The sequence below is a fragment of the Lynx canadensis genome, chromosome F2, assembly GCF_007474595.2.
Source record: "Lynx canadensis isolate LIC74 chromosome F2, mLynCan4.pri.v2, whole genome shotgun sequence".
Taxonomy (NCBI): domain Eukaryota; kingdom Metazoa; phylum Chordata; class Mammalia; order Carnivora; family Felidae; genus Lynx; species Lynx canadensis.
In genome coordinates, this window is record NC_044320.2 from 38,417,095 (window position 1) to 38,432,169 (window position 15,075).

At 36.4% G+C, this 15,075-nt stretch overlaps 1 protein-coding gene across 1 annotated transcript in view; it reads left to right on the plus strand.

Moving 5' to 3' along the window:
* Nucleotides 1-15,075, plus strand: part of STK3 (serine/threonine kinase 3) — a 288,672-nt gene that overhangs the window by 47,456 nt on the left and 226,141 nt on the right. Inside the window, exon 4 of the mRNA XM_030304020.2 lies at nucleotides 10,554-10,668. Coding sequence (XP_030159880.1) covers nucleotides 10,554-10,668 — 115 coding nt within the window. The remainder of the gene's footprint in view (nucleotides 1-10,553; nucleotides 10,669-15,075) is intronic.

The window sequence follows — 15,075 nt, forward strand, 5'->3', positions numbered from 1 at the left end:
TGTGCTGTTCCGACAAGGTTTAGAATTACCGGAGTGGAAGGCATGAGACAGAGATTGGTGTGAAATGGGATAGGGAAATGGAGCTGACTGTGAAGTGTCTTATGTGCCCTGTTAAGTAGTTTGGTCAGAAACGCAGAGTTTATGAATTAGGACTATGTTTAGCCTATAGTTACTTAGTTAAAGAGGGATTTCATTACTCTCCCTTTACAGTGGTCTCCAGGTAGGGTTGGTATAGCAGCATAAAGTAACCACAGTCTCAGACTCAGACTTTTTTTCTTATACTGTGCTGTCCTTATTACGTGGCTTGTGTCCTCATGCTTATTATCTTGTGGTTCGAAGAGGGCTGCTCTTGCTCCAGCCTTATGTTTATGTTCCAGTAGAAGAAAAAAGGGAAAAGGCAGGAAAGAGCTTTCCCAGAAACCCTCAACTTATGTTTTAATCATCAAAATTGATTGAGCCACACGGTATATTACAGCTGATGACTCAGGAGAATCTGGACACGTTGTCACCTCTAATCCGATCAGGGCCCAATATATTAGTAAGAGGTCTATGAAAAACTTTCTCTTCCAAAAGTGTATAAGGTCCATATATTATAAGCCCTTTGGCTAATGAGGTGACTGAATAATCATAGAAGAACCTTGTTGCTTGAGTCTGTTCAGTTTTGCTTTTCTTTATTGTGTACTACATATTTAGATTATATATTTTCCATAAAGGCTGTATAACTGGAAATTCAAGTGGTTATAGAAAAAAATACATTCCTCAGCTCCCAGATCAAAATATGTGATTCAAAATTTTCCCACACCTTACTATTAATCTGGTAATTTGATAAGAATATGGTTACCACAGTTTGTTGTAGAAAAGAAAGATTGAGCATAGAATAGTGTTGGGCCTATCAGGGGCTTAATACTTGCATGTTGCTATTACTACTTTATTCTTATGATTAAGTGTAGTTTAGGGACTACTGTTATCCTTTAGAGATTTTAACTTGAGTGTGCTCTGGGAAAGGCAGGGTTGCAAATATTACCTATCATACACATCTTCCTCTAATCTTTGCGCATCTTAGGACCAATCTGTTCTTGCTCACATTTCTTTCTCAGCTACCTGTTTGTTTCTTTTGCTTTCAGTTTTCACTCTTCCAACCCATTTTCTACCCTAAAACTGGAGTGATCTTTCTAAAATGCAAATCTAATTAAGCCATTCCTTGTTTAAAACCTTAAATGCTTTCCCATTGCCTGGATAGATCCAACCTCCTAAGCATGGCATATAAAGTCCTTTATAATTGTGCCTGTGCTTCCAGTCTTCTGTCTTACCTGAGTTTCTCTTTTAAGTACACTTTTACTTGCATTCTCTGTCACCTGACTCTTAAATTCTGTGATTTTGGGAGTATGTCTTAGTAAGTGCCCTGGATCTTGCCACACAGTGGTTACTTAAATACGGGAATTACTGATTCTAGTCTGGGCGACTCAACTGGAGAATACCCAGAAGGAACTTCGCATTTAACATTCTTAGACCAAATTTTTAATTATTGCAGAGAAGCCTCTTCAGTTCCTGTTCTGTTAATGGCATCATCACCTACTTAGTCTCCCAACAACAAAATTGAGAGTCATCTTTGTTTCTTTTTCTGATACTTCTGAGGGCACTATCTTATAGATTCTCCTTCTGAAATGTCTTCACTATCTTTATCCTTCTCTTCTTTTCCTGAGAGGGACTCATATTACCACACGTTACAATGCCTAGCACTACTGTACTTTTTGTTGAGTGAATGTGAATGGATACGGTATGAATAAGGAATATGGAAGAGTGTTGTAGGTTGAGGGAACCCTAGGGAAATCTGGTCCTTTGTCATTATATATTTTCAACTGCTCAGGAGAGAGAAGAATAAAGAATAAAAGGGGAAAGAAATGTGAATAAAGTTCTAGAAATTTTGTACCACTTTATAGCAGAATGTCTTGTACGTGGTAGGGATGTCTCAAATATTTGTTGACTGAAATATGGTGGAACAATTACTGGTAAAAAATAGTTCATGCCTTTTGGATTTTACTTTCAGATTCACTGTTCACATGAAATAGTGAAGAATCAGAAAAATTAGTAGGTTAAAAGATCCTAAAAATACTAAAAGATAGGACAAGTAAAAAAAAAAAACCAGGAAATGACAGGGCAAGCATTACATTTTAGCTACTAATTACTAGTGTTAATTTAGATGTGGTATCAGGAAACTAACATACAAATGATTTGTAAGAGAACAGTACAAATTGAAAAATTCCCACTTAGAGAAAATGAGATTTGCATTTTTGAAATTAAAATAAGGTCTATTCAGCTATATGAACATTTGGCAAATTGTCTATAAAAAGAGACCAGAGGGTGTTTAAATTTTTTGTTCATTTTAGTGAATATTAAACATGTGTTTAATACTGCATTTTGGCATAAATATTTGAGGGAGCCCATCTACATTGTTTATTACAGAATCTTTTGTGTCTAGTCCAGTGCTTGGCACAGAGTAGACGTTTAATAAATATTTGTTGAATATATAAATCATAGAATGTTAATGTTAGGCTAGATCTCTGTAGGGTCTATTAATTTAGAGTTTTGCAAATGTATTCTGCTCTAAGGAGGTGAGGGTGTTTTCCTCCAACAGTGAAGGATTGAGCAGAATGAGAAACTTCAGCCATTGCTTTTATCTTTTTTCTATATTGGGGCTCATTCTAAAATTTTATTTGAGGAAAAGACTCTTTGTGCTAAAGCATATTTTAGAACTTAAAAATTTTACATATACAGAAAATGGGACCTAGAGATTTTACATGAATTGTCCCAAATCACACAGCTAGTTAGTGACTGGGATGCCATAAGAACACACATTTGCTACTCTAGCCTGTGCTGAAGAAAGCAGGGTCTACAGAAAGATTCCAGCACTTCAGACTGAAGCACTCTCAAGGCATTGCTAGCGGTGGAGGCAGGAGCTGGTCAGTAATAGTTAGGAATACTGTGTGCTAGGTAATTTGGAGACAAGGGAACCACAGTTGATATGGCCCCTATATTCCTTGTCCTTACACTACTCCTGGAACTTCTCCTGTGTAAACCAGGAGAAATGTGTTGTTACCACATGCATCAAGGCACACAATTATTCACTTATTTATGCACTCAACTAATATATATTGAGTACATACTGGTAAGGGGAGCCTTTATGCATTGCTCACAGGAGATACAACAATGAAGGAGTCTTAGACTTTAGAGGGACTTTCAGTTAGATGGGAGAGGCAGATGAATGGATGGACTGTTTTATACAGTGTGGTAAGAGCTGGGATGGGCTAATTATGGAAACTATGTAGGTCGGAATACATATCCAACACCTCACCATTGGAGATTCAGGGAAAGCTACTCCAGGGAGGTCATACCCAAACAGTGATTTAGAATTACTTAGATTTGGGGGGCAAAGAGGAGAGGCAATCCATGTGTTGGGAATAGCACATTTTTAGCTGGTCTGCTTAGAGGCTTCTACCAGAGTAGTCCCTCTCCTGCCTGTTCTATTTGCTGATGTTTCTGGGTAAAATTCCATTAAAATACTGTTAGTGAGGGCCTTCCCCCCCACAAAAAAAGTTTGAAAATCACCATACTGAAGGATTTGTGATGAATTTTGGCAATTCGTATTAGTTCATGTATATGTATATTCATTTTTGGGTGGGCCCAGAAATAAATTGCTGTGATTTAGATTTATATTGGAAACAGCTCAGTTTTCATAGGAGAGTATTCATATAGCCTTTGTAAAAACACTGTGTTACCCCTATTAAGTTTAGAGCACTGTTAAGATGATAGAAGGATGTTAGTGAAACTTCTGTAATGAAAAATAGCCATTTCTTAGTATTTTAATTTTCACATGCTCATAATGGGAGGACTTTAGAAAATATTTGCAAAAGACTTACCTGTTAAGGTCTGTTATCAAAAAGGTACAAAGAATCCCTGAAACTTAACAAAAATATGAGCAACCCAAGTAAAAAATGGGCAAAAGGCCTTCATAGATACCTTACCAGGAAAGATATGCAGATGGCAAATAAGCATATGGAAAGGTGTTTCCCATCATACGTCATTGGAGAAATGCAAATTAAAATGAGATACCACTACACACCTATTAAAATGACCCAAATCTGGAACACTGACAACACCAAATAGTGGTGAGAATGTGGAGCAAAAGGAACTTCCATTCATTGATGGTAGCAATGCAAAATGGTATAGCCAGTTTAGAAGTCAGTTTGGCCATTTTCTTACAAAACTAAGCCTACTTTTAGCTATATGATCCAGCAATCATACTCCTTAATATTTATCCAAAGGAGTTGGAAACTTACGTTCACATAAAACCTGCACACGGATGTTTATTGCAGCTTTATTTATAATTAGCAAACACTTGGAAGCAACCAAGATGTCCTTCAGTAGGTGAATGCATAAATAAACTGTGTTACATCCAGGCAATGGAATATTTTTCAGCACTAAAAGGAAGTGATTTACTAAACTACGAAAAGACATAGAGAAAACTTAAATGCATATTACTAAGTGAAAGAAGCCAGTTTGAAAAGTCTACATACTGTATGATTCTCACTTTATGACATTCTAGAAAAGACAAAACTAAGGAGTCAATAAAAAGATCAGTGGTTGCTAAGGGTTAGCAGGGTAGGAAGGGTGAATAGATGGAACACAGAGGATTTTTAGGGTAGTGAAACTACTTTGTGAAAAGGAGACAGGAATGGAAAGAATATGGTCATTAGGCATGGGATGTGCCAAAAAAAAAAAAAGTTGGGGAAGATGGTACATAGTTTCATTGGGCTGAAGGTGTTAAATAGGGGAAGGGACATACATGAACAGGACAGGAGAATGAAGCGGTGAGGAGGTGGCACGGGAGAGAGGAGTAGAATATGGCTTACGATTGTCACCCCAGTAATCAAGGCATTGTGTTTCACCTTGCTTCCTGGTGTATGCAGTAATTTGACTTGCGTCTTCCTTGTCCCTCCACCCAATAGAATTTTTAAAGGCATATTTAACTATTTAGCAGTGGCAAGACTACACAGAGTTACTGGATTCTCATAAGTCCTATAAACCCATGCAGCATCCTTAGTCAAGGTTCTTAGGAATTATGGCTGAATTAAAATTTTGTGTGTTGCTTAAAATTAAATAGCGTAGAGCTAGTGTTTTGAAGGAAACTCTGCGTTCTCTAGCGTTTAAGAATCAATGTGTGGTTAAAAAACATGTTAAGAAATCTAAATAACTGTATAGTTTGTTACCTTGCTGGCTGAAATGAATAGTGACCCCTTTGACCCCTGACAGTCCTGCACAATGTAATCCTCTTTAAATTCTTGCATAAACTTCTTGAGGAGTTCTCCATTGCCTTGACTGCCTTTTTTAGTCACTGAAGTTTACTCCTTTGTCTCCCTAGCTCCTGCCATTAGGCCATCTATATTGTTTAGTAAACATTGATTATTTTAAAATGATACATAGGGGTGCCTGGGTGGATCAGTTGGTTAAGTGTTGGACTTCAGCTCAGGTCATGATCTCATGGTTCATAAGTTCAAGCCCTGAATCGGGCTCTGTGCTGACAGCTCAGAGCCTGGAGCCTGCTTCGGATTCTGTGTCTCCTTCTCTTTCTTCTCCAACCCCCCCTTCACGCTCTCTCTCTCTCTCTCTCTCTCTCTCAAAAATAAATGAATAAACTTAAAAAAAATAATAAAATGATACATGAATGAATGATGAATGAATTTAAATGAATGATGTCTATGTCAGTGGAAACAGACTGAGTTAGAAGTCACAGGTCTTGAACTCTTTGACCATATTAGTACCTGTGTATATAATTTTTTAAAATCACAGCGTTAAATTATAATCTTTTAAAAATAATTTTATTAAAAAATTTTTTTTACTGTTTATTTTTGAGAGAGTGTGAGCAGGGGAGGGGCAGAGAGAGAGGGAGACAGAGAATCCAAAGTAGGCCCTGCGCTGTCAGTGCAAAGCCCATCTCAGGGCTCGAACTCACAAACTCTGAGATCGTGATCTGAGCCAAATCAGATGCTCACCACACTGAGCCACCTAAATTTTAATCTTAATATGTCAGTCTTAAGCTTATGTTCAGTGTGCACAACATAGAAGAAAACCGGCTTACAGTCTCTTAGCTTGCCAGTCTATGTCATTATCAAATTGTGTTGAGTGTACCTTGACAATCTCACGAATTTGTTTTCTTTGCTTTTTCTTTTACTCTCCCTTCAATTCACCAACATCTCTTTTTAAAAATGTAGGTTTTATTATTGTTTAGGTGTGGTGAGACCAATGGATCAGGAGATAAATTGTTACAGACCCCAAGAGGAGGGAGCCTGCCGTGCAAGAGTGGGTGAGAAGGGGAGAGGAAGCTTATACAGGGAAGCACCAGGGTCAGATAGGAGGCAGAAGGAGAACATGGAAAACATGGGCAAGAGCCTTTATTGTGATTCTGTGGGAAGGAATGGATGAGGTGGGGTAAAGAGGTCTAGGATTGGTTGGTTTGAATGATTTCAATGAGTAATGATTTCACTGGGTGTAGGGCAGTCCCTACTTGTTTGGTACATGACTCTGGGTTGATGAAGTTAGGGGAATAGTGACCCTGGCGGTGGTTGAGGGTATGGACTCCAGATTGGTTTGATTGCATAGGAAAGGTATGCTCACAGGTGCTATTTCTAGGAATTAGCTAACCCTAAGAGGGACAGTGGAGGCCTTGTCAGCAGGTCCTTGTCAAAGCATCACAAATACAGAAAATAAGAAGATATGCTTATTATGATCTCATGCATACATAGATTAACATAATCTTCTAATTGGTCTACCTGTATCTGTTTTGCTTTCCTGTAATCTAGCTTTCATGCAGAAGCCAGAGAAATCTTACAAAATATAAATTAGATCATGTTATTGCTGTGCTTAAAATTCCTTCTCAGATCTCTTGCATATCTAATAAAGCCCTTATCTTGGTTTTGAGGCTCTTCATTATGAGGCTTCTTTCTCCATCTGCAACTATTGTGTTAAATCTTATTCTTCATTCTATTCTAGGTACACTGATCTTTTGATTCCCTGAGAATGATTTGCTCTTTTTCTCCTGAGGCCTTTGCACAGACAGTTCTTGGTGCCTGGATGTTCTTTATCTGGTTAACTTCCAGCCAACCTTTGAATCTTCCCTTAAATGTTATTCTTTTGGGGAGGCCTACATTAGGTCCCTTCTCTTAGCTTTTCTGTGATTATTCATTTGTTCACTTATTCAGTGCTTTTGTTTGTATTTGTATGTTTGTACCTGTAAAAAGGGAGATATTGAGGATAAAATGGAGAGCAAGCCAGATTGGCACCTAACCTCATAGAGCTTCTTTTTTTTCTGGGGGAGGCAGGTAAAAGTCCCAAGTTAAGGGACTACCATGGTATATGGGTTTTGTGCCATTCTTTCATATGAGCTAGAACAGTTTTTTTTTTTTAATTTTTTTTTTTTTAACGTTTATTCATTTTTGAGAGACAGAGACAGAGTGTGAGTGGTGGAGGGGGCAGAGAGAGAGGGAGACACAGAATCCAAACCAGGCTCCGGGCTCTGAGCTGTCAACACAGGGCCCGACACGGGGCTCAAACTCACAAACCATGAGATCATGATCTAAGCCGAAGTCGGACACTTAACTGACTGAGCCACCCAGGTGCCCCTAGAAAGTTTTATTTGGAGAGATGATGAATGCAAAATATAGTCTCAACCAGTTTATCTCATGGCAGCCCTCTTATTTTATTTTATTTTTTTAACCACAGTTACTAATTACATTTATTTGTGGGCTGACTTCTCTAATACCAGTGTATTTTCATGCTGGTGTGTGCTCTCTGAGAGTCAGGGTTGAGTCTGTGTGGTTCACCACTGTGTATTGAATATCCGGCTTAAGCAGAGGGTCAATGAATGAATGTTGAATGAATGTTGAATGAAAGTTAGAAACTATATTCGGGTATGTGTCCTTAATGTGACTGTTTAGCTCTATCTGCTTGAATACTTTTTTAGATTAAAATTATTGAGGCCATGTTTTATGGCATAGAACTGTTGGACCTTGATCCACCTACTTGATTATGTATTAGAGTGGACCACAAAGTATTTTTTGAGGAGCATTTTACCTTTCCCCAAAGCCATTTTCTTGACTTATCACTAAAGACAGAGTTGCTTTTTCAGGTAGCTGCCCAGGTTAGAATCCCTAATTTTTGTAAGGGCTGTCAGTCCTATCCTTAGGACTGCTAATTACTTAGTGCATTGCAAGATAAAACATATGTTTTCTATGTGTCTTTCAGTGAACATAGTCTGAATTCGTTGCCACTTAATACATCCAAAATTCTGAATGAGAAAATTAATATTTAAAGAAGTTCTTTGAAGGATATTCTTTTGGAGTGAAGTTCAACTCTGAATCTATATCAGAGTCACCTATTGAGCTTTTAAAAGACCTGCTGAATTAGAATTCCTAAGGTGTGGGACCTGGGCCACAAGTGTTTCTGAGGCACAGCCAGGTGTACGAGCAATACTCCCTGTAAAGGTTTCTACACAGGCACTCACACCCCAAAGAAGTGTATGTAGAGAAGGCTTTTTAATGTTTCCCGTAAGTTGAAGTTCTGGGTCTATAGATTAGTTTCATTTGTTTGTAAACAAGCATGTTTCTTCAGTGGTTCAGTGAACACTTAGGAACTCCTGATACTTACTTTCCATTCCCAATGCCTACCAAAGTTGAGTATGTCTGCAAATTTTAAGGTATGAGATGGGAAATAATGAGAGACATGGGTAGAAAGGTAGATGTTGAAATGTCTTGCATGTGATATGAAGCAGTTAAGACCTTTTCAGTAATGGAGAGCTATTGATTGGAAGTTTGTTTTTTTTTAAGGTTTTTTTTTTTTTTTAAATGGGAAGGAATATGATCAGTTTATTTTACCTTTGTTTTAAAGGAAGGTAACCTTGTTAACTATATGGAACAAAGATTAGAATGGGGTAGAAAACTATGACAAGGAGACCAGTTAGGAAGCAAATCTGTGTAAGAGGTCATGACAAGCAGAAGGATAAACCCCAGGAATGAATTCTAGCTTTGTAGCTACCTTTTTAATTTAAGCCCTTAAGCTCCAACCAATCTGCTCTACTCTTGATTTGAAGACTTAGCTGAAATTGTAAAGGCTTTACTGAGAAGTCTTCCCTGACAGTCTTCTCCTGACCTCTTGTTTTGGTGGTCTCTTTATGTCGTCTTTTATAGTACTTTCCATTTATTTTTATTTTTTGCTAATTTGATTCATGTGTCTTATCTTCCATTTCTGCCACTTTTCATGATAGCTGCTACTAGATAGAAATATCTATTGAACAAGTTGTGCCCTAAACATGCCATTCTTGATTTTTCTATTTTGTGTCTTCACACATGGCCTTTCTTTTTTCTAGAATGTTCTTATCTCTCCTCTACCCATAATTTGAGGTTTTATCCTCTCATAGTTCAAATACCACCCTTTGTACAAGTTTTTTTCTGCTGGCTCTACCATGATCATTTGCTTATTTTAGCTCTTGTAGCATGTAAGCTGTATATGATTTAGCTTATACTACCTTGTATTTTTCATCTTTTTATGTATTCTGTGAATATGGATACTCTGCCTCTTTGACTTGGATAAGATGTTTTACGTATCAGTGTATATAGCTTGCCCTTAATAAATATTAGGTAAATATTAAAGAAATAAATGACTACTTGTCTCTTTCTAAGTCTTCCTAAAAACAGGTTATAAACATAGTTTATTCTGCTCTGAAAGGCATAAAACTTGAGTTTAAAAATATTTTAAATTGTTAATTTTAATTATCTGCATTTAAAGCAAAAATAGTTGTGATTACTTATCTCTGGATTTTAAAGACCCAAATAAAAGAGAATTAAAAATAATTTTTTTTGGCCTTGTTGAATTATAGAATATTTTAAAGTTGAGTATTAATATTTGACTGAAGTTAGAGAGGGAGGGAGCCAAACCATAAGAGACTCTTAAAAACTGAGAATAAATTGAGGGTTGATGGTGGGTGGGAGGGAGTGGAAAGTGGGTGATGGGCATTGAGGAGGGCACCTGTTGGGATGAGCACTTGGGTGTTGTATGGAAACCAATTTGACAATGAATTTCATATAAAAAACACACATAATTAGACTGAAAAAAAGCCCATTTATTCATTAAAAAAATATTTGACTGAATGTGAACTCCCTTAAAGATTTATATTTAAAATGCTTTAGTTAAATATTTTCATTTGTTCCTTATGTTATACACTAAGTCCTTTGCCAAAACAAAGCCTTGTTTTGTTGGGAATCACTCAGAGCATTTGGGCCTCCTCTGATTTGTAATCCTGTTAAATTTCATCCATGAGTTAAAGCCTAATTATGCACAGTTGGTAAACCCTACATATAGACAATTTGATGTGCTATAGATGTTTACTCATTAAGTTTACTTATTGGAACATTATGAAATGTTGAAAATACTTTGTATTGGGATTAAGAAATAATTTTCTTTGGGAATTAACTAAGTTTAATGGTCTGTATATTTTTCTTTAGCCCATATGTTGTAAAGTACTATGGCAGTTATTTTAAGAACACAGACCTCTGGATTGTTATGGAGTACTGTGGCGCTGGCTCTGTCTCAGACATAATTAGATTACGAAACAAGACAGTAAGTATTTTTAAACTGTTTTGCTAATCTCATTTCTAAAGATTCATACTTTAGGATCTGACTAGGTAGTATTTTGTTACAAAGAAAATATCAGTGTGAAAAAAGAAAGACTTTACAGTGTAAAAAGATCTAGTATGAGTTGTGAGAACCAGGTATATATCTCTGTATGGCAGATTTAAGAGTCATATGATTGTTTAATTTATTTGTTAGGAAATTTTTGGTAGGTCACTGAGAAAATCTACCATAGTACTCCACTTCTTCATTTGGAATCAGTGTATATATTCTTTATTAATATGTTTCAATAAATTAAGGCTAGAATTTTATTTGAACTTCATAATATTCATAGTATTTATCTTAAGTTTTCTGTATTATAATCTATGGCTGGCAAACAATTGAAGTTTTGTTTCTAAATTTTAAAAAATAATTGAAAGATGATTTTGTCTTTATTTTTTGAAATAGTGTCAGGATGTTTGAAAATGATAAAGCTAGCTCATTGTGTGTGTGTGTGTGTGTGTGTGTGTGTGAGAATTCAGGTTAGTGGAATATGTTACTTAATAATAGCTTTTTATGGTTATGTTTTAACCCTACGTGAAAGAGCTGTTAACAAAATTGTTTATGCTAGAAATGCATCTAGTTTACTTGAATAATTTATAAGGACGGAATTTATACCTGCTTATCTGTGCATGAGTAAGAATAATAATCAGTGAAATAATTTGTAATTCTGTAGAACGGTAACCTAATTATTATATGATATTATTGTATGTTGTCAGACATATTTCACTAAAATACATTCAGAAAAATACTTAATTACTTGAGTCAATTACTTGAGTCAGTTTGTGGTTGACCAGAATCATTTTAAAGTTTGATTGGGGAAGTACATTGTAAGTTTATCCTACTAATTTTTTTTTCTATTAGAGAAAATAAAGTAAATAGGATTTCTTTTAAAAGTAAAATAGAAATTAAAATAATCTCTGTTTTGACAGGATGGATTAAGTGCTTTGTGACATTCTAATTATATATTTTAGAATTTCTATGGTGCTTAACTAGTACTTATGTAAATCAGATGACTCTTGAGTCACAGAACAATGGTTTAATGGAAAATAATTATACGCCAGTTAGAGAAGTGTTTTAAGATCATTTCAGGGTTAAACCCAGTACTTTTGGTATTTAAAGTTACCAAGTATTAGAAATATAAAGTAAAAATGTGTGAAATGGAAAATCTGTTTTCTTGATTTTAAATGTTAATGTTACCATAGTGCATAGATAGGAAATATTTTATTCAAGTTGCCAGTCTTTCTTGTTGCCAATATCTTGTTGCCAATAATTACAAACTGGGAAGGTATATACTATATATAGTCCTAAAGTATTTGTATGGATGAATCATAATCTTCGGGAATTCCTTCACCAGTTATCAAAGGAAAGTCTTTACCCCATTTATATTTATAGTTTTTATTGTTCTTTATTCTTTTCTGCATTTCTCAGTTGCCTGACTGTCCTTTAGTATGGTCTTTTATGTGGGTATGATGGCGATAAGTGAAAATGTTATTTCACTTCATTTTTTATATGGTATAATTGCTGGGTAAAGAATTCTAGGTTGAGGGGCACCTGGGTGGCTCAGTCGGTTAAGCGTCCGACTTCGGCTCAGGTCATGATCTCATCAGGCTCTGTGCTGACAGCTCGGAGCCTGGAGCCTGCTTCTGATTCTGTGTCTCCTTCTATCTCTGCCCCTCCCCAACTTGTGCTCTGTCTCTCTCTGTCTCTCAAAAATAAATAAATGTAAAAAAAAAAGTTTAAAAAGAATTCTAGGTTGGAAGTTTCTTTTAGTTTTTGATTTAAAAGGAAGACCACCTAAGTTAAAGATATCTCATTAGGGATGAAGTATTGCTGATCTTTAGTTATGGATTGCTATCTGGTTTTGATCAAATGTTTCCTTGAAAATTAAAGGCACAGGGAAAAACAAATCTGATTAAGTTATATGCCCTTTAAAAAACATTTAGGCATGCCTGGGTGGCTCAGTTGGTTAAGCATTCGGCTTTGGCTCAGGTCATGATGTCGCCATCCATGAGTTCGAGCCCCGCATTGGGCTCTGTGCTGACAGCTCAGAGCCTGGGGCCTGCTTTGGATTCTGCCCCTCTTTCTCTGCCCCTCTCCTGCTCGTCCTCTGTCTCTCTCTCTCTCTCTTTGTCTCTGTCTCTCAAAAATAAACACTAAAAAATAATAAAATAAAAAACTTTTAAGTTTAATCTGTTTAGCTTGAAGTAAACGCTGTTTACTTAACCTCCCTCTTCTCTGTACAGTTTCATAACTTGTCACTTCTATTATGCACTTTAGAATATAAATGGTTCCAAGAATAAAAACTGGATTCATATTTGGTGTTTTTGTAAATGTTATTACCTCATCCTCTCCTCCACCTTTGAGTGCTTCCCTTATCCCCAGGCTTTGTCTACTGAATTTGCGTCCATGAGGCACCAGCTCAGAGATCACCTCCTCTTTGAAACTTTTCCTGTTTTCCTGAGTAGTTTCTTATCTAATTAATTAATTAGGTGTTTACTATACATTCACACATAGAGAGCATGATAAATTCTAGTTGCCATTATTATTATAATCTTTACTATTATTATTACTTTTTTCATATTTTGACAGGTAGGTAGACTTTGCACCTTTTTATATGTGTATTGGCTCTTTTATTTCCTTTTTGTGCCATTTTGTCATTATGGTTGGCATTTTTCTTACCAGTTTTCGGGATTGCCTGGCAGTTTGCTAATAGTTATATGAGCACTTTACATATCAAAAAAATTTTTTTTAATTTTTATTTGGTTTTGAGAGACAGAGAGACAGAGCGCAAGTGGGGAAGGGGCAGAGAGAGAGGGACACTAAGAATCCGAAGCAGGCTCCAGGCTCCAAGTTGTCAGCACAGAGCCCGACACAGGGCTCGAACTCACGAACCACGAGATCATGACCTGAGCTGAAGTTGGATGCTTAACTGACTGAGCCACCCAGGTGCCCCCAGTACTTTACATATTTTAAAAAGTCAGAAAACCAATTATTTTATTGTTAGAATATATCTTAAAGAAGAAGCTTCAGGGGCGCCTGGGTGGCGCAGTCGGTTAAGCGTCCGACTTCAGCCAGGTCACGATCTCGCGGTCCGTGAGTTCGAGCCCCGCGTCAGGCTCTGGGCTGATGGCTCGGAGCCTGGAGCCTGTTTCCGATTCTGTGTCTCCCTCTCTTTCTGCCCCTCCCCTGTTCATGCTCTGTCTCTCTCTGTCCCAAAAATAAATAAAAAAACGTTGAAAAAAAAATTAAAAAAAAAAAAAAAAAAGAAGAAGCTTCAGAATATCTCTTTCAGAGGTTTCATACCTTCACCTATTCTTTTTCTTTGGGAAATATCTAGGAAAAGATAAAGGCATAGAATTAAGTTTAGGAGTTAATTATATTCCAGTGATTGGGACTGAGGCTGAGCAGCAAGGGGTTGGGATTGTATCTATTTAAATGTTGCTGCTTAACATGGGGCAGATCACAGAGTTGGCATTTGAGCTGATAATAAATGACAACTGTAGTAATTAATGGTAGTAGTACTTGAGATAGGATGAAGGTGAAACGCTTCTATATTCCAATGGGTGATAAAAGTTTCTCTGAGTCTCCTGGTTGCATTATGAGTAAAAGTCACTATTTAGTTAGTATTCATTGAATCTTTCAGCTTCTAAGTATTGGGGATCTATAAATATGTGTGAGTTAAATTCTTGATTTCTGTGCTCAGACTCACAAACACAGGTCAAGTCCTAGTATATATTTTAGTAATTGACTATTTTTCAAAGTAATTACATTGTTTTGAACCATGGTTTAAGTTTGCTGAAACTTACATGTAGATCGCCCTGCTATGGTATCCCATACTTAGAAATCACATTTAATTAGTCAGCCTTTAGTGTTTAGGAAAAGAATAGTTGTAGTTGCTTTCTCCTACTTATAAGCCACTCAGGGACAGAAGTTTTAATGTATTTATTTGTTGTGTACTCAGAAAAGTTCTAAGAAAATGCCTAAGGTTATTCTCTCCCATTTTGACCCATTTTTTGATTTGACCACTTACTTTAACTTAACCTAGTACTATGGATTTTAGTTTTGGCTCTTTCACAAACTAGTTTCAAGATCTGAGCACGTCATATAACTGACAGGGACTTTAGCTTCCTCCTCTGTTAAATAATAATTAACATCTGCAATGCTTTACATTTTATTTGGCAATTTTATTTACATTTCAGTTGAATGGAAAGGTTCAAAACATTTATTGATCTAGGTGCAGTGCTGCGCAGTAGAGGTCCAAATAACTCTAATAAATTTTGCCATTGTTGCATTGTTGAGATAATACCTATATAAAAAGCTAGTTCAACTCTGTGAAGAATTAGACTTCTTTCA